The sequence below is a fragment of the Agaricus bisporus genome, assembly GCF_000300575.1.
Source record: "Agaricus bisporus var. bisporus H97 unplaced genomic scaffold AGABI2scaffold_5, whole genome shotgun sequence".
Lineage (NCBI taxonomy): Eukaryota > Fungi > Basidiomycota > Agaricomycetes > Agaricales > Agaricaceae > Agaricus > Agaricus bisporus.
The window spans coordinates 907011-924068 of NW_006267368.1; the positions used below are offsets into that span (position 1 = coordinate 907011).

The 17058-nt window shown below is 49.6% G+C and overlaps 8 protein-coding genes across 8 annotated transcripts; 4 read left to right on the forward strand and 4 right to left on the reverse strand.

The window, feature by feature from the left end:
• Window positions 1–28: 28 nt before the first annotated feature.
• Window positions 29–208, reverse strand: AGABI2DRAFT_150805 (hypothetical protein; the record flags this gene model as incomplete). Its single annotated transcript, XM_006460917.1, has 1 exon — window positions 29–208. The coding sequence occupies one exon, from the start codon at window positions 206–208 to the stop codon at window positions 29–31; it is 180 nt and encodes a 59-aa protein (XP_006460980.1).
• Window positions 209–344: 136 nt separating this feature from the next.
• AGABI2DRAFT_192552 (hypothetical protein) lies at window positions 345–2474 on the reverse strand. Its single transcript, XM_006460918.1, has 11 exons — window positions 2295–2474; window positions 2215–2243; window positions 2082–2158; window positions 1946–2027; window positions 1817–1893; window positions 1710–1760; window positions 1647–1662; window positions 1548–1593; window positions 1390–1498; window positions 943–1340; window positions 345–892 (listed from the first exon to the last, which is right to left on the reverse strand). The coding sequence occupies exons 1-10, from the start codon at window positions 2425–2427 to the stop codon at window positions 1280–1282; spliced, it is 681 nt and encodes a 226-aa protein (XP_006460981.1). The 5' UTR covers window positions 2428–2474; the 3' UTR covers window positions 345–892; window positions 943–1279.
• A 941-nt stretch (window positions 2475–3415) lies between these two features.
• Window positions 3416–4946, forward strand: AGABI2DRAFT_178339 (hypothetical protein; the record flags this gene model as incomplete). The annotated part of the gene is made up of 5 exons (XM_006460919.1): window positions 3416–3583; window positions 3636–3779; window positions 3844–4797; window positions 4859–4887; window positions 4922–4946. The coding sequence occupies 5 exons, from the start codon at window positions 3416–3418 to the stop codon at window positions 4944–4946; spliced, it is 1320 nt and encodes a 439-aa protein (XP_006460982.1).
• A 245-nt stretch (window positions 4947–5191) lies between these two features.
• AGABI2DRAFT_178340 (hypothetical protein) lies at window positions 5192–6552 on the reverse strand (the record flags this gene model as incomplete). The annotated part of the gene is made up of 2 exons (XM_006460920.1): window positions 6267–6552; window positions 5192–6215 (listed from the first exon to the last, which is right to left on the reverse strand). Exons 1-2 carry the CDS (start codon window positions 6500–6502, stop codon window positions 5192–5194), a joined length of 1260 nt encoding a protein of 419 aa, XP_006460983.1. The 5' UTR covers window positions 6503–6552.
• A 153-nt stretch (window positions 6553–6705) lies between these two features.
• AGABI2DRAFT_192555 (hypothetical protein) lies at window positions 6706–8101 on the forward strand. Its single transcript, XM_006460921.1, has 3 exons — window positions 6706–7586; window positions 7638–7884; window positions 7934–8101. The coding sequence occupies exon 1, from the start codon at window positions 6725–6727 to the stop codon at window positions 7367–7369; it is 645 nt and encodes a 214-aa protein (XP_006460984.1). The 5' UTR covers window positions 6706–6724; the 3' UTR covers window positions 7370–7586; window positions 7638–7884; window positions 7934–8101.
• Window positions 8087–14371, forward strand: AGABI2DRAFT_204380 (hypothetical protein). The gene is made up of 10 exons (XM_006460922.1): window positions 8087–9052; window positions 9116–11324; window positions 11384–11571; window positions 11620–11681; window positions 11738–12004; window positions 12056–12527; window positions 12590–12849; window positions 12904–14018; window positions 14074–14233; window positions 14283–14371. The coding sequence occupies exons 1-7, from the start codon at window positions 8133–8135 to the stop codon at window positions 12654–12656; spliced, it is 4185 nt and encodes a 1394-aa protein (XP_006460985.1). The 5' UTR covers window positions 8087–8132; the 3' UTR covers window positions 12657–12849; window positions 12904–14018; window positions 14074–14233; window positions 14283–14371.
• A 52-nt stretch (window positions 14372–14423) lies between these two features.
• AGABI2DRAFT_117908 (hypothetical protein) lies at window positions 14424–16451 on the reverse strand (the record flags this gene model as incomplete). Its single annotated transcript, XM_006460923.1, has 6 exons — window positions 14424–14878; window positions 14935–15099; window positions 15151–15507; window positions 15559–15827; window positions 15884–16077; window positions 16125–16451. The coding sequence occupies 6 exons, from the start codon at window positions 16449–16451 to the stop codon at window positions 14424–14426; spliced, it is 1767 nt and encodes a 588-aa protein (XP_006460986.1).
• A 68-nt stretch (window positions 16452–16519) lies between these two features.
• Window positions 16520–16984, forward strand: AGABI2DRAFT_117909 (hypothetical protein; the record flags this gene model as incomplete). The annotated part of the gene is made up of 1 exon (XM_006460924.1): window positions 16520–16984. The coding sequence occupies one exon, from the start codon at window positions 16520–16522 to the stop codon at window positions 16982–16984; it is 465 nt and encodes a 154-aa protein (XP_006460987.1).
• Window positions 16985–17058: the final 74 nt, after the last annotated feature.

Sequence of the window (17058 nt, forward strand, 5' to 3'; positions counted from 1 at the left end):
GCCTTCTACCATAATTCCGACTCAGACCTCATCCGCAAAGCAACGCAACCCCCACACCCTCTCTAAACTCCTTCAATCCGAACGTCTCCATGGATCCAGTGAACGTGACCCAACACAGAAGAGGCACGATTTTCATTACTTTGGCCGTGGCAGTCACTTTGTTCTGATTGAGGACATGTATGGCGAACTCGCCACCATCGCCGCTCATGAGTATCCTGCCCCTAAAAAGGCTGATGACGACAAAACCCCTTGGCCAACATTATACTGTCATCCGCAAGCACGCGGGCCTTTTGTACGTTTTGACGAGCGGGAGAAACGCAGATGGGAGCGATTACAACAGGCCGAGAAAAAGGAGAAAGAAGAAAGGCGACTACGTCGCGAAACACTTCTAAAAAAGCTACCATTGGATAATGAAATGCATATGCGTCCCCTCGCACGCAAAGCTGGTGACTTGCGTCGCTCCGTTTCCTTGAATAATATGGCCAATATTGATCCCTTTGCTTATCACGATGGTGACGGAGACGTGATTGAATCCGCTAACGCGTCGGGATATCTCGCTTCAGGCTTGATGGGATATACAGCCGCCTCTGGCAACAGCGTCAACATTACCTCCACCACAGGAACTACATCCACTTCCAACTATGCTTCGCGTGCTCTCCAGATACCTTGCAACCTCACTAGTCGAATGCGTATGGAAGTTGTCATGCGCAAACAACCTCAAGAAAAGCTCGCTCAAGCAAACCCCATGGGCCCTCCTGCGGATGTTCCTCAGCGTTCCATGGTTCTCAAGAAAAGCAAGAGCACGAATACACTCAAGCTTCCCAAGCGAGAAGAAGGGAGTAAGCCTGGTTATTGTGAGAGTTGTAGGCAAAAGTTTGATGATTTCAAAGAGGTGAGTTTTCTCCTACCTGATCTTTATTTCTTTCTCAAATCCAGTCTTAGCATATCCGCGGCCGTAAGCACCGTAAATTCGCGGCGGATGACAGCAATTTTCTCTCGCTTGACTACATTATACATCGAGTTCAACGGCGCACTCTCGAAGAAACCCAGGCTTTGCATCAGGGGCGCATGGATATTTGCAGCCAGATATCCAACAAGGATTTTGATTCCGATTTTGACCCTATACCCGTCGAGGATTAGCGGAGTCAGACTCTACGCATACATTGCCTTCTACCTCCTCGCATTCATGAATCCACTTTATTTTCAAACGCGCATTGTAAATTATATCCAAAATGATTCCCCAGTGGGAAAACAATATGTAATATGTAATTTGGATTGTTTACGTAGCTGTCACCGTCATGACCGCCACAATTCCATCGATGGCAATTCCATGGTTGATACTGAAAGAAGACTTGATATGAGCTGATATGGTTGTGATTGTTAACGCACCCGTCCGCGCCGACAGGGAGTAGGCCGACAGTATTCTCTACAACTGAACTATAAGTCACGCCACCAAATGATTTGATACCAGTCGCATTGGCGACTAGATTTATCCGCCCTGCGCTTGGAAATGAGAATTAATGTAGGCAGTAGGAAAATATGGGGACCTAGATTGTAACCGTCGGGCGAAATTGTATGGCTTTCTGCCACGGACTAAGATAAGTATCGTGAACAGTTGTATAAAACAGGCTATAAGCTGCAAGTACCTCCTCTTGTGAGACGCTAGATCCAAAATTAGTTCCGTTCATTGGAAAGGGAAGTAGACGTACGCCAGGAACAACGCCCCCGTCGGTGCGAGTGGTCCGTTCTGTCGGAAGACTCTACCAAGAAGTATTACTGACCATTGCTACCAGAACAAATAAATGCTCGAGCTGACCGGAAGTGATTTCCACCTATCAAACTTTCTAGGCAGGTACCAGCGATAGGGTCGCCATAGTCTTGTCGTAGTTCAATCTTCGGATAATGAGCTAATGTGATGAGATTACATTGACAAATGCTTCCTTACGGTTTGATTTTGTGGACCATTTCCATCACCGAGATTAGCTGACTGTGGATCGCCCAGGTGGATTCCAAAACATTCTGTCGAGCTGGATGGTGGGATAAATTAGTTCCCTTTCCTGGTAGTCTATCATAGAAATCACAATCCGATTGCCCTGGCGAAGTTGATGATACCCGCGTCAGTGAGCACTTGAGCAGAGCTATGCCCTGAGATTATAACCTGCAACGATCGTCAATGGCGGCTGGCCCGTTTGAATAGTAATCACTTAGGCAGACATTGAGTGGTTCCCCACCACCGGACCCAGCTGAAGAAATTTTTCAGATGGCAATATCTTGGTAAAATGCACTGAACAAACCGTTATCAAGCATAGAGCCACCGTTTGTGCGAGGATCAACAAATGCATCTGCCCGACGAAGAAGAGTCGCAGAATCGCGGGACTCGACTCGGGCAAGCAAAAGCAAAGCAGCAGCGATGGCACTCCAATACATGGGGGAAAGAAAAGGCCGAGTAGGCAAGTACCATGAAGACTTATAAGCTATCAGCCAATCGAACGTGGCCAGTGTGAAAGAAGAGATTCGCCGCTTCTGAACCATATGGTACTGACACTTTTTCGCATTTCGACTAAAATGTCGTGCTCAGGTGTATCAAGAAGAACGTTCGAAGGCAACCATTGGCAAGAGAGTCACCCGACTAACAAAGGAGAGTATGAGATGGTCCTTGAAGAACTGAAGCCGACAAAATCTGATAGAGATTAGTGAATTGTATTCGAAGAAGACCCTGGGGATCAACTGAAAATAGAGCCGGCATTCTCCGAGTATTTGGCTCCTGAGCATACTGTTTGAACTACGTTGTCTATAAAAGGAAACTCTGACTGCCAAATTTTCTGTGTAAGAGAAGGACTTGTTTACGGATCATGCTCAATCACTAGGCCTTTACTATATGGCACATATTCGATTTAATTATACAGAGTAGTCCTCAGCGAGAGCAAGACATGCATAGTTCATCAAGATCTACCAGGCTGATTGTCCAATTTCTTGACAAATCGGGCGAAGTCACCGCATGTCACGTCACAGGTTTACTGAATAAGTTCAGAGCTGTTGAGAGCTCCATCGACCGTTTCTTAACCCCTTGTATTCTTGTCGCCCTTCTTTCGCCGCCTCAAAGGGCAAGGTACCGCATCTCTATAAATTTCTCTCAGTTTCTTTACAGCTCTAAATTTGCGACGGCCATCCAGGGTCATTACTTCGGCACTCTTTGATCCTCTACCAGTCTGTGTCGTGCGCCGTCGGCGGGAGCTTTTTTCACTATCGATAGTTGGCCTTTGGCAAGTTTGACCTATAAGTGAAGCGGTGTGTATGCCCTTTCTGATCGTCAAGGGTAACCGGGGTGTATATCTCATACATCGTCCGCAATTCAACGTCCGCTTGATATTTAGGTAGCGGTCCACGTTCTTCAGAAACTTCCATCGTACGATTTATGGCTTCTTCAAGTTTAAACAAAGAAGGATTGGAAGCTTCTTCAGTCGACGATAATCAATTGACAATTCGCATCCCCAACCCGAAAATGTATATGGCCAGACAGTCGCTCTGGATAGGCCATCGCGGAAAGCCAAGGTGTGACCACTGTCGTGTCAATAATCTCAAGGTATGCTGGGTTAAATTGCGCTGGAAAAAATTCCGTGGAAATTCTAAATTAGTCACACAGTGCGATCGGGTTCTCCCTACCTGTAATCACTGTTCTTGGGCTACCGGTCGGGACTGCAGATATACCCCTTTACCAACACCCGCTCATAGAGGAATTCCGAGGTGCGATAGATGCCGCCTCAAAAACCTTAAAGTTAGTGCGATATTGAAATGCCGATCCTCCATTTGTTGATGACGGCATATTCCTTTTCATCTTCGCAGTGCGACCGCAACCTCCCAATTTGCAACCATTGCAGCGAGCAGGACGAAATGGATTGTAACTATACACCCAAGAAACGGACCAAGCTGTCTATGGACCATACAATGACATTGAATGGACCTGAGGACGCGGGCGGTGCTCACCACCCTTTTTTTGTGGCATCGCGCCAGCCCACCTCTCCAGCCTATGGGCAGAATGTCACATCATCATCTAAAGGCTCTAGTAGAGGACGGACAATCTCACCCGCTTCATCTGAGGGAGTCTCTCAAGAGACGGAAATTCCTAGATCTCATACTGGTCGCTTCACGGCTGAAATCGCTACGTCGAGCAGCCTAAACCAGTTAATGCCATCCACCATTTCTCATTCTCACTCATCGCCGTTTGTTTCGCATTCGTTCGTGCCGGAACAGGCCGTCATACTCAAGAGCTCAGTGGTGGAACCTTGGAATAACATGGCATTTCCATCTCTTCCTGCATTCATGCTAAACCGTCTCCACCTCATGAACTCGGTGGAAATACCGTCTCCGGAGGCATTCGCCACTGCTTTCAGGTTGTTCCTCGACAATTTGATAACAGAACTCAAAGAGACAACTTGTCTGTCACCTGACATTTATAGTCGGGTGGCAAATTGCCTGCGGAAGGGGAACTTGCACGAGTTACCCGAAAATTTACGGGCCTGGATCAGCTTCCATCGATTGTGTAGTGGCTCTGAGAAGCACCATCTCATTTTGGCACCAAGGGACGCGATACTTGACGCTTCTGAGGCCGAGTTTGAGAAGTTGAGACGATCTTATTGTCAGAAAATAGATGATCCTCTTTCGGATAATGACAACTCCGAGGAGGTTTTATTTGACCGCCTTCCCCTTCAGCCTCAAGTTTACGATGTTTTGAACTACGTGCATAGGTCTCATGCTCCTGTGCCCGAGATGCTGAGAGAAATCAAGAAGCTCGGATTTGTGAGTCGTTTATGACAGTGATACTTATCAATTCAGTGCTAATCTATATCTGAATCCACAGAGCTCCATTACCTGGCCAATCATCGAAATGTATGCACGACTATGTCCCTTGTGCACGATACAGCACCGGCATGACACACACGCCGTAAAATGGGAAGAATAAGTGTCTTGCGTGTTTATTGCTTTCCGATATTCTACTTGATAACCTATAATACTGTGGGATAATAACTTTATGCCATTGTTTTGTTGGCCGCTATGTATTTGTGCAATTACTAAACGTACTTACTCAGAGTATGCCCTGGAAGGTGCCCTTATTCAAGAAAGCTAGTTAAGTACCGATTGATTGATAATTATGTATATACAAATTTCAGCATAAACAACAAATACAACTTCCTCAGTGGCAGTCGTGATTCCCATCAAGGATTGAGCCGTCAAGTTCGAAAGAGGCAAATGCAAGATCATAATCTCCAAACTCGTAGTTGATCTTGTCCGTCCTTCTATATATTTTGTTATGTTTTATCGTCCCCTTCTTTGTAGCCAACGCGGAGCGAAAAGCCCTTTGTGCATCTTCGACGTGACTCGTCGGATCGTCTTTATTATCCTTGCTCGAGATGAACAAAGTAAGGGTGATGCGGTCAGGCTGGAATATCGATACAACACGCTGGACAAGTGTCTCGATATCTGGCATCACTTTAATATCGGCTCCTTTATTATGAGAGGGAGCTAAAGGAACATTGCACTCGAAACTGGCGTAAGACCAGCCTTCTTCGGGAGTCACATGAATAGTATAATAACCCTCCCTCGGCCTGGAAGTAAGGGCATCTGATCTGGCCGTATCTCCCAGTCGAATGAGCGCATTGGATGAGTATCCGCAAGGGGCAAATGCGTAGGGGTCTAAAGAAGTGAGGTGAGAGGGAAAAATGTTATTGATGCCCAATTCGAGGGATCTTTCCGAGGCGAGCATGGACGGCGAATCGGTGGACGGCTGTTCACCAAAGTGGAAAGCGTCTCGTGGGCCTTTAGCCAAGCCGCTCATTAAAATTTCAATGGTATAGTCAGGTATGTGCTCCGGATCAGAGGGAAGGGTATTGTTGCTGGAATGAGGGCTCGGAGTGGTATCGGATGAACAGACTACATATAACAGCCAGTGGTCGCCATTAACTTTTCCTATAGTGTAGGCAGCGCCATCGTGAAAGATGCCGTCAAGAAATTCGACCTCGTGCTTCCAGTCGCGGTGGGGCCCTTTTTGAAGTTCTGGAAACATAAAGGACTTGCGGGAATAGAAGCAACGATAGACGGTGGGCAGATCGGCATACTGCGCAGCAATCTCGAGGATACGGGGCACGCCGAGGAGGTTAAGAGTAGTGCCGCAAGTCTTGAGGATGAGTTTATGAGGAAATATAAAAAAGGATGATTCACTGCGGAAGTATAGTGAGTGGTGGAGGAGACGAAGAGAAAAGGGAGGATACCTGAGCAGGTAAGCATCCATTTCGAGTCCATCCATGGTGCTGAGGACCTTGCATTTGACAATGTCAAGCATGTCTTCCCAAACTTTGCGATCGATCCGGCGGAGACCGATCCTGCCGTCTGCATCTGGGATGCCTGGAACAGAGGCGGCAGATGGTGCAAACCATATCTCGAGGAGTTTTTCTGGACCCTCGAAGGGGCCGGACGCTTGGTAGTCGTCGCCGTTGTCGGGTGCCATTCAGTGGGGGGTGTCAGCGTTCTGCGGGGACTTGTAGGGAGAAGAGAAGATGGGCCGGATACATATAATAGAAGGAGAACTAGTTTGTGGCACGAGTCTCCGCAGAAACTGTGCAAGTCTGTGCAAGGAGCAGTGTTGACTACACTTTTTTTAATCTTAAGTAAACTTTGAATCAATCAGATCACTTGCCTTCAAATTCCCACGTCTCTTCTTTCATTCGTCATGCGCGCAATCCTCCCCCGCCTGAATCTCCTCCGCGTTGTAGCTCCCAGAGGCGCACAACCACTCCTTCCCACCGCTGCCCGGTCCCGCACAGTCCTCACCCACCAGCCCCGCAACTCCAGCACCCGTCTCTTCCATCACTTTCCTGCTCGACTCACCAATACTCCGCCCGCACCGCATCCACCGCCGCAGAATCTGAGCCTTTCGCAGCGCCTCAAGCATCTCGTCAAGGCATACGGATGGTATGCTCTCGGTGTATACATCGTGCTTTCTACCCTCGATTTTGGCATTGCCTTTGTGGGCATCAACCTGCTAGGGGCGGAATACGTGTCTCGTATTGCCGCTCAGGCTAAGAGCCTTGTCTCTGACATGCTGCCATCTAAACCGGTGGAGCCGGGGCGTGATCAGATCGAGAGAGTGGCACATCCGAACCAAGTAGGCTCGGAGGGTCTGTGGGCAATGATAGCGCTGGCGTATACTGTGCACAAGACTCTTTTTTTGCCCGTCCGTGTGGGACTGACTGCGGCGTTGACACCAAGGCTTGTTGGGTGGCTCAGGCAGAAGGGTTGGGCAGGTAGTGCAGGAGCGCGGCAGGCAGCCTCGCAAGTGAGGGACATCCTGCGGGAGAGAAGGAACAGGGACTAGAGCTGACTGCAAATACTATTATTTTTACATTTTTAATTTTTAATTTTTGCTAATTATTATTATAACCCCCAATCAATCACTCGGCTGTTGCCGTTCATCCTTCTATCCACCATGTCCTTGCTCGCCAGTCGCGCTGTGCGCGTCGCTCGTACGCGCCTGGCGCACCGAAATGCTTCTACAAACCATGCAGGAGAGCACACCAATTACCCCAAGGAAGGTCAGTAGTCGCACAATTTCATCATTCGAACATTGGTCTGGACCTTAGCAGATTTTGTTACTCCCTTCTGGCGCAACGCCCTCATCGCCGCAGGCCTCGTCGTCGCCGCCTATAAATACGCACCCGAACCGGGGAAGGACGTCTATCTGACTCGCTGGATCGCCATGTACTCGACCCCCGTCGGGGAATGGTTGAAGAGGAGTGTGAGCCGTGCAGCTGCACAGGAGGTCGAGGCCGAGAACACCCGGCTGATGATGAGTGCCCGGCGGCCCCTGGTGCACCGGTACCGCTATCCACAGTGCGTGTTATGCCCGGGCTGGGATGATGTTATAACTGACAGGTCGCAGGTCGTTCGAGCAGGCGTCGCCGTTTGTGATCGGGGTAGGTTCGCAGGTGCAGCTGGATGATGTGGTGGTGAAGCGAGGATAGGGTGTGGGAATGTATTTGATAATAGATGACATAATACAATTTTGCCTCGCGTGCATGTTGGTCGCGAACTGGCCGCATGCGGTTGTGAACGATACCCTAATCATCCTCCCCACCACCATGCCCGCCCCCGACACCGCCCTCCTCCTCTTCCTCCTCTCCCATGTCCTTCTCGCCCGCGCCGCATTCCCCCTCGTCGACTTCGACCGCATGGGCAAGGTCGGCCTCGCAGGCGACTTTGCCGGCTTTGACTTTTTTTCCAACTCTTCTCTCGCTTTCGACCCAGCCTCTTCGTCTCTTTTCTCTCGTTCCTCGGACGGCTCATTATCCCGCATCGCTTCGACCAACTCGGGGGGCAGGATCAATGCTGCCTGTGATCTCGATGGCCTTGCCTACTTCGCGGGCTCCTTCTCTTCCCTCGCAGACATCTCCTCTAGCAACGTCGCCTCCTACGATCCCTCCTCCAATTCCTTCTCATCCCTCTCCTCTACTTCTCCCAACGGCGAAATCTTGTCTCTCTTTTGTGATCAGCAAGGGAAAAAAGTCTGGGCAGGTGGCTCCTTTACTTCCCCTGCTTCTGCAGTCGCCGTTTGGGATCCAAACGCTCAGTCATGGAATCCTCCCCCCTTCCACGGTTTCTCAGGCGCACAATCGCGAGTCAGCTCCATCACAACCAATTCCTCCGACACCAGCATCTTTTTTGCCGGCTCCTTTCTTACCGCATTCGGCTCCGGCTCTTTAAATGTCACAAATAACCCCAATGTCCCTTCCTCCATTGGCGCGACTCCCTTTTCGTCTTCTCTCGTCCCTGTCCCATTGAAGAATACAGATATTCAGGGTTCTCCATCCACCGATGACGCGGGTTTCTCCAACATTCAGAACATCATTTGCCCCGCTGGACCAGATGGGCCTGGGAATTCCTGGTTTTCTATTGACAATGGAAAACCTCTCATCAATATTCGCACCTTCTCCTTCATCTCGGCTGCTGGTCTGCGCCTCGGCAACACTTTTCAACCGAATCACGGCACAACCGCGTTTAGGTGAGTTTTCTCTTGGGATCACCTAGTCCTTTTTTTTTCTCAATGATATCTCATATTTTTCAGTATCACCACCATTCCCGACAACACAGTCCGTACTCTCACTTATACAGACCCCGCTACGGGACAGAACCAAACGTGCTCCGACTCCTGTCCGCTTTCAACAGATTCTTCCATCTTGTATCAAGACTTTCTTTTCGAATCCACTGTTTCCATCACTGGTGTGCAGGTCAAACTGTCGGCTTTCACCGGTAGTGGTCCAGGCCTACATATTCTTCAGTTACTTTCATCCGGTGCCTTTGCCTCTGCAGTTGATGGCGATAACGGGCAGTCTTGTTTTGCTCCCAACCCTTCAAATACCACTCGAATGGGGAATTGGGTCGCAAAGGTAGCCGACACGGGAATTGCGGGGACCACCCAGACTGTATTGGTTTCCAACGTTGACGTTGGCACTTCCCCAGATTCTGGACCTAGCTTCACCTGGATTCCCTATGTGTCTGCTGCAGGGAACTATGATATCCATATTTTGATACCAGGATGCACTGATTTCCAAGATTGCGACTCCCGAACCAGCGTCAAAGTGACCGTCTTTCCTGGAGAAAACATTGCTCCCTCGGTCACCACTATTTCCCAACAGAACACAGACGATACCAGCGCCCTTCTCTACAGCGGCCCAATCGTGCCCTCTGGCCCTAATTTTGTTACGACCATCACTATGACCTTGGCCGACCAGCCTCAGGGTTCTGGCTCCGGTGGACAATATGAGATTGTGGCTGATCGAATAGAACTTGTTCTCAAATCCGCCAGCTTCTCTAATAGCTCTAGTACGCCCGGAGCCTTGCAAGGATTACAACGTGGTTTTGGTTTCTTTGAATGGCTACGAGGTGCTGATACTATTAGTAGCACTCTCGACGCTTCCCAGATCCTTCCCAATACTTCATTGACAACGTTGGATGGCATTAGCACCCAGCTGTATACTGCCCTCGGGAGCACAAATGTGCTCAACAACGTCAATATCACTGCTATAGCCTATCATCCCTCTGGCACCATCTTCCTTGGTGGTAACTTTCAACTCTCGTCTGGTTCTGCTTCTGGAGCGTCTCACATCGTGATGTACAAAAATGGGGCTTTGGCCGCCTTGGCAGGCAACGGTTTGGATGGGGCAGTGTCCGCTCTACTCGTTGATCAGAATCGCTTGATTGTTGGAGGCGAATTCAGTGATACCGCAGCCAATACTACTAGCGGGCGTCTGCGCAGCATCGCTGCTTATGAGATTGAACAGAACAAGTGGTCTGCTCTAGGTGCAGGCATTAGCGGTCGCGTAACAGGCCTTAGTTCGAACAACGGTCTTGTTCAGGCTGTCGGTTCCTTCTCCTCGGTTGACGGAAACGATGTTTCTGGCATCGCTGTGTGGAATTCCAATGCCAATACTTGGATGAGCAGTGGTGGATTCATAATGGGGGATATGTCGTTTATCGCCAATGGCACCTCACAGCAATGGCTTGCTGGCAACGTGGTTGCGTACAGGAAATTTGGTGCAAGTGGCATTACGATGCTTCAAAACGGAGATGACGATGGGCCAAGAGTGGATCCTGTCCAGGTTGCGTTGTCAAGACGACCTGTTGCGGCGAACGCTAGTACTCCGAACAATCGTCGGACGTATAATTCTCGCTCGGCCCAGATTACTCGCCAGTCTTTACATCAGGTTTTCGGAAGACAATCGAATGCTGCACTGCCTGCGCTACCATCTGCCTCTGCCCCTGCCGTCCTAGCAGGCGTTTTCTGGACCAATAGTACCTCCTCCACAGAAATTGCCATCTTTGGTGGCAATTTTACTCACGACATGGGAAGCGGTATAATCGTCTCTGGTGTCCTGCTGTATGATCTCGAAAGTAACTCGACATCTGGATTGACTGGTCCACAAGTAAATGGTGTAGTCCATACCTTCTTGTTAGATGGCAATCGCCTCTATGTGGGCGGACAATTCACCATTCCGGACACCAATGCCAATGGTTTTGCGATCTATGATCTTACGAAGCAGCAGTGGGATCTTGACAGTTTGCAGCCACTGCAAGTCAGTGGTAGTGAATCTGTCATTGTTCGTTCCGTCACAAAATCCAGTAGTCAACCCAACAAGATCGTGGTTGCCGGCACTTTTGCAAAAGCAGGGTCATTGACGTGTGAGGCTGTCTGTGTTTATGACACTTCTGATAGCCAATGGAATGCTCCTGGTGCTGGAATCTCGGGTCAGGTCTCTGCCGTTGCATATGCTGGGGTAAGTTCAAACGTATTCAACTTCACCTCAACTGGTCGCTCACTGGTTTATCCTTACAGAGTAATCAGGAATATCTCGTTGTTGGTGGATCACTTGCCTTTGAAAATAACAAATTCACCAGCGTTGCTGAATTCAACATGGCCAATCTTACCTGGACGACTTTGGGCTCGGGTTCAGATCTCCCTGGTCCAGTAGTCGCTCTCGAAGTGAATGATGGCAACCGCAGTAGTATTTTCGTCGCTGGCAGGTAAGCACAGTCATAACACACTGCTAACCTTCCACTCATTATCTGAAGAGCGTCCGACGGCTCAAACTCATTCTTGTCTTTCTGGAATGGGGCCAAGTGGTCAACACTCGGTATGCTCTGATCAGTGCCTGAAGCCTTTTTTTTTCTAACTTCGCGCTTTTTGAAGGTTCCAACTTCGATTCGAACACAGCAGTTTCGCAACTTACAATGGTACCTTTGCAGGATACCCACACTGCGCAAGGAGTCATTGAACCCGACCGGATGTTGATGATATCTGGTGCTCTGGTTGATCCAAGCTACGGCAATGCCTCCTCCGTTCTTTTTGATGGACAAACCTTTTTCCCGTATATTGTCTCAACAGCTCAAAATGGGCAAGCGGGGTCGATCTTTTCTTTGTTCCACTCTTTCGCAAAATTCAGTTTCGCTCAACACAGTTCGTCCTTTTATGTCATCGATTACCCTCCGTGTACTGACTAGTTTGTAGAATTCTTGGCAACTGGGATTGTCATTCTTATTTCCATTGCCATTTCTGCTGGAGTCGTCTTCCTGTTGGCACTGATTGGCATTCTTTGGACTCTTTTCTCACGACGAGATGACAAGGTCAAGTATGAACCAAGCGAGGAGGAAGACGATGATTCGACACAGCTCCGACCATCATCGTTGCTTGAACATATCAATGCCGCTACCCGTACCACTATTCTTGGAACTAGCCCTTTCAGCAACTACACGGTAGAGAAGGAAGAGAAATCGATTCGTGGTGACGACCATGACCCTTTCGGTCCTGATGCCAGTAACTATCTAAGGGCGGAAACTCCATCTGAAGCTGTCGGTGGGCTTTTACCGGAGGAGAACAGTCGTATGGCCCATGTACGATACGATTTCGTTCCCGATGGTGAAGGAGAGCTGCCGTTGCAAGCAGGGACAGAAGTTGAAATCTTGGATGATAAAGATCATGCGTGAGTTGTTTCTTCGTTTCATTCTTCTTTTTCACACTGAAAATGACTCGTTGAAATGACAGTTGGTGGTACGCTCGTGACCTTCGCACAGGACGAGAAGGCATAGTTCCAGCAGCGTATTTATATTAGACGTGGCAATCATGTTGTCTTGTTCGTGTTTCAGACTTATATTATATACCACTGTGCTTGTTCATGGTTTCCTTCCAACTTGTTGTCCGTAGGTGGAGCTTTTTCTACTGCTACTTGTCTTGGTTAATGATATAAATTATGGGAAATCTATCACTACTACAGAAAGGCAAGCAAAGGTGTGATCATTGAAGCACTGCAAAGTGATGATGAGTGTATGAATTAAAGAGGGAGGGAGGGATATACGCACAGGGATCTCTAAAGTGCTTCTGGTGATTATGAATGAAGCCAACTTTGGTCTTGAAGTCTTCGCGCCGTTTTTGATCACGGAATTCACGAACGTGGCGACCGGCCTCTCTAGCTTCACCACGATTCCGCGCCTTGATAACATCCGTTCCAGCCCCAAAGGCTCCAAATCCACCTTTGCGGGGAACCAAGGCCGAATTCTTGTCCGCTAATAATCGGCGAACAAAAGCTGCACCAGAATTGGGGTCTTCTGCTTTCCCTCCCCTAGGCGCTGCAGGGAATGATTGATCATAATAGCGCTTCAGTGATCGATGCCCGATGCGTGCACCGGAAGGCAGCACGAGCTCAAGGTGGGAGTCGCCATATGTGATCTGAGTGTCCGGTAGCTCCTCTGAATCCTCTTCTGATCCTGACATTTCTTCATCCACGATCTCATCTGCATCTGCATCTCCTCCTTCAACGTCTTCCCATTCCTGATCCTCCCTGATTTGTTTTTTCTTCTTGTGCTGAGTATCGGGATATGAACTTGTAAAGTCGTAATAATCCGAGACTTCGAGGCGGTCCGATTCGCTTTCATATGTGATTTTACAATGGCTTTTATCAACCATGTGTTTGCGAACTGCTTCCAGCGACCGAAACTCTTTTCCTTTGTCGTTGCAATAGATGCAAATATTACCGACAGCAATTTTCTCGCCGAGATACGTGATCAGACCGGGAAGGTCGACAAGGTAATCAGCATCGGGGATGAAGAATGAATGGGAAGAAGACATATGGGTCAAGTTGTCTGCGAGGTCGGAAGATTGATGAGGGCAGAATAGACAGTGAGAGGGAGACAGTCTAGCACGAGCGGCTGCGATCTTTTCGTCTATGGTACGGTTGATTTCCTCTTCTGGCGACCCTTCTTCATCTACAGTGAGAGCAGCAAGTTTCGTCTCTACAACCCCAACTTCTTCTTTCTTCACCTCTGGAACATTTTCCTGGAGGTCTGTAGTGGGAAGCTGCTGCTCTTCAGGACGTTCGGATACTGGTTTAGATCGAGGGACAGGACGCAATTCATTTTCTTTGTGCTTTTTAGATTGCAGATGGGAACGATACGAGTTTTCGGTTGTATAGACTTTACTGTGGAGCAACTTTGAGAATCTTGAGATGTGGGGCGGAGCCGGAGATGACTCACTTGCAAACCTCACAGATCGAGCCTCTCGTAGAGCTCATAATGGCAGTTTCTGTTTTGCGATCCAACACTTTCTGATTGAATACAGAAACACTAACGGGCGGTAGTCCCGCCACTCGACGCTTCATATTGTAGCGATGGTGATCAGACTTGTAATGGTCACCTGAAAAGAGCGTCAGATTGGTGTATATTGAACATGATAGGAGACTTACGCTGTTCCTCTGGCGAGAGGAAAGCGATAGAACATGATAGGCAAGTGAATGCGGGTTGGTTGTCCATGAGTAATCGTTGAAGATGGAGGTGATGAAGAGAGAATAATATAATTGATGATGACAAAGCATCATTATCTACATCTAAATTCCCTGTACTAAGATAGTTGTGTCATCCATCCACTTTGCTTCCTCATATTCCAAAGTCATGTTCCTCGATACTGTCTCAGCATCCTCCCCTCCGAGGGCATGGCGAAGCAGAGCCAGAGCAAGGTTATCCCCAGTATTTGACGATGTGTCGCGTTTGTCGAGAGCTCTGAGCCAGATCTCGGGTAGCTGCTCTTGAGTCAAGGATTCAGACTGATCCAAGTACAAGTCGACGAGGCCATCTGAACACATGATCAAGCGTGTCTCTTGGTATTGGTCGTTATTTAAATTGACGTGCTGGACGTCCGGACGATTGGACACATAGGGTGGAGTCAGATTACGTGCTATAATTTCTTCAAGACTGGTAGCTGAGAAAGAAAAGCCTGGATAGGTGCGTGAAAATATCTGGTCGCTAAAGATGGAGGACAGTTTGAAACAGTGATCGCCGAGAGCTATCATCTTTTTTTGAGAAATGGCGGGACCCGGATGAAATAAAATAGAAATGAACCTCTCGTGACCGCAATGGCGCCGAGGACTCGGTTGTTTCGAACGCATTCCGCCTCGCCAGGGTGGTCTTTACGAATTTGCTCAACTTCGGCGTCGTTGCACCCGTTGTGGAATGAACTGAGAAGAGACGCAGACCACTTTCCTAGATGATCTTTCTTGCCGAGGGCTTGGTGGAGTGGATGTGAAGACGGAAGATGGGGAATATAGACGGACATACCTGCTATTCCATCACCCAGAGTAGCAACCCACAGGTTACGCTTGGGAGGATCAAAGAGAGCGATGAGAGCGGTGGTGCCATGCATGCATCGCTTGAGGACCATGTCGCTGTCTTCCGAGGCTTGAAGGTCGCCAACCAGGGTATGGAGTTTGTCGTTGGTCATCTGAGCAATAACGTCGACGTCGGGAAGAATGGCAAGAAGGTCGCGCTTCAGACTTTCGTCAAAATTAACAATGGTATCATGGAGGAGCTGGGATATATAGTCAGGATGAGACTGTGATCTAGCTTCGAGATGCTGTTTGAGCTGGGTCGGAAGGACCTGTGTGGCGTAATCGACTGTTGCATGACCGCCGTGACCTGGTGGTAGGGGGATCAGATTTAGGTTGTGAAAAACGAAAAGAGACGGACCATCAAAGATGGCACGAAAAGACCAGAGACCGTCGGGAAGAGGCCAGTCCTGGACGACGTAGCGGTCTTGGTTGGCAAAGTGGGGGTTGGGGGAGGGCTGAAAGGAAACGAGATGAGTATCGCCGAGGGTGGTGGCAGAGGCTCGACGAGCGAGTTCTGAAGAGAGAAGGGGTTCTGTGTAAGAGGTGTACTTGCAGATGGTTTCTTGGTCTGGCCAGCCCAGGTTTGTGGATTGGGTGGAGGAAGTCATGGCTGGCGCTAAGATCGATCTGATGGGTTGCCTTTTAGAGTCACAGCATATGTAATGTATTGAAGAATCGAGTACAAAAGGTTACTAAGAGGCAGCCTGGAGGAGAAGATGGGTGGGGTGTGGATGGGGAGAGAGGGGAGGAGACGAACGGGAGGGTTAGTGCCAAAACGTGCGGCGCGCCTTTGGCGTTTCTCGAGTTCTTCTGCGTCGACGTTGGAGGCGGCAGCTGTGCCAAAGCGTTGTGCGCGCGCCTTGAGTTTGTCAGAGTCCTATGAGATTGTTAGAATGGGTATGAGTAGGGTTGGGATGTACGAACATCATTTACGAGGGGTATGCCGAAGCGTGCAGCGCGTGCTTTGCGCTTTTCGAGCTCCGAGTCTTCCGGAGGGAGAGATGCATCTTTTTGGGGTGGTGGTGGTGGTGTTTCTGTTGACTGGGGCAGAGGTGCAGGTTCAGGTGCAGCAACAGCAACTGGTTGCTGCTGTGGGTAGAGAGCGAGATAGGCGTCCTGAGCGTCTTTGCTGTCGAGGATGCGTGCGACGAGGTCGGCTTTTGTTGCGCGTGCAGGTGCGGTGGTGTGTGCGGTGGTGAGGATGCGACGGAGGTCGGCGACCTTGAGGGCCTTGAGGTCGTCGGCGAGCATGGCAAGAGGAGAGAGATCACGTGGGAGGGTTAAGCTTGGTGTTCGCAGGAGCCAATCAGGGGCCAGCGATGGACCTCCACGACGTCCAGCAACAGCAGCAGCACGCTGTCCAGCACAGCCTGCACCCGCAGCCGCACATCGTCCACAACGCCCTCCACGACATCCACCACCACCAGCACACCCAGCTCGACCACCACCTCCACATCGCACAGAACGACCAGCTCTTTCGCCCCTTTTACAGAGAGCCAGACCACTTCCAGCTCTACAACAACCACGACATCTTTCAGGGCCAGCCCTCTGATCCTCCCACCCCGCCCTCCCCGCCCAAGTCTGCCGCCCCGCAGTCCCAACCACCCCTCGAGCTCGCAAACATCGACGACGAGCCCCTCTATGTCAACGCAAAGCAGTACTTTCGCATCCTCAAGCGCAGAGTAGCCCGCACCCGCCTCGAAAGAGGTCCACCGCCTCTCCCGCCAGCGCAAGGTACATTCGCATCTTCCCTCCTCACTAGCGCCCATCTGACTTCTTTCTAGCCCTATCTTCAGCGAATCTCGTCACAAACATGCAATGCGTCAGCCCCAGAGGCCCTGGCGGCCGCTTCCCTCAC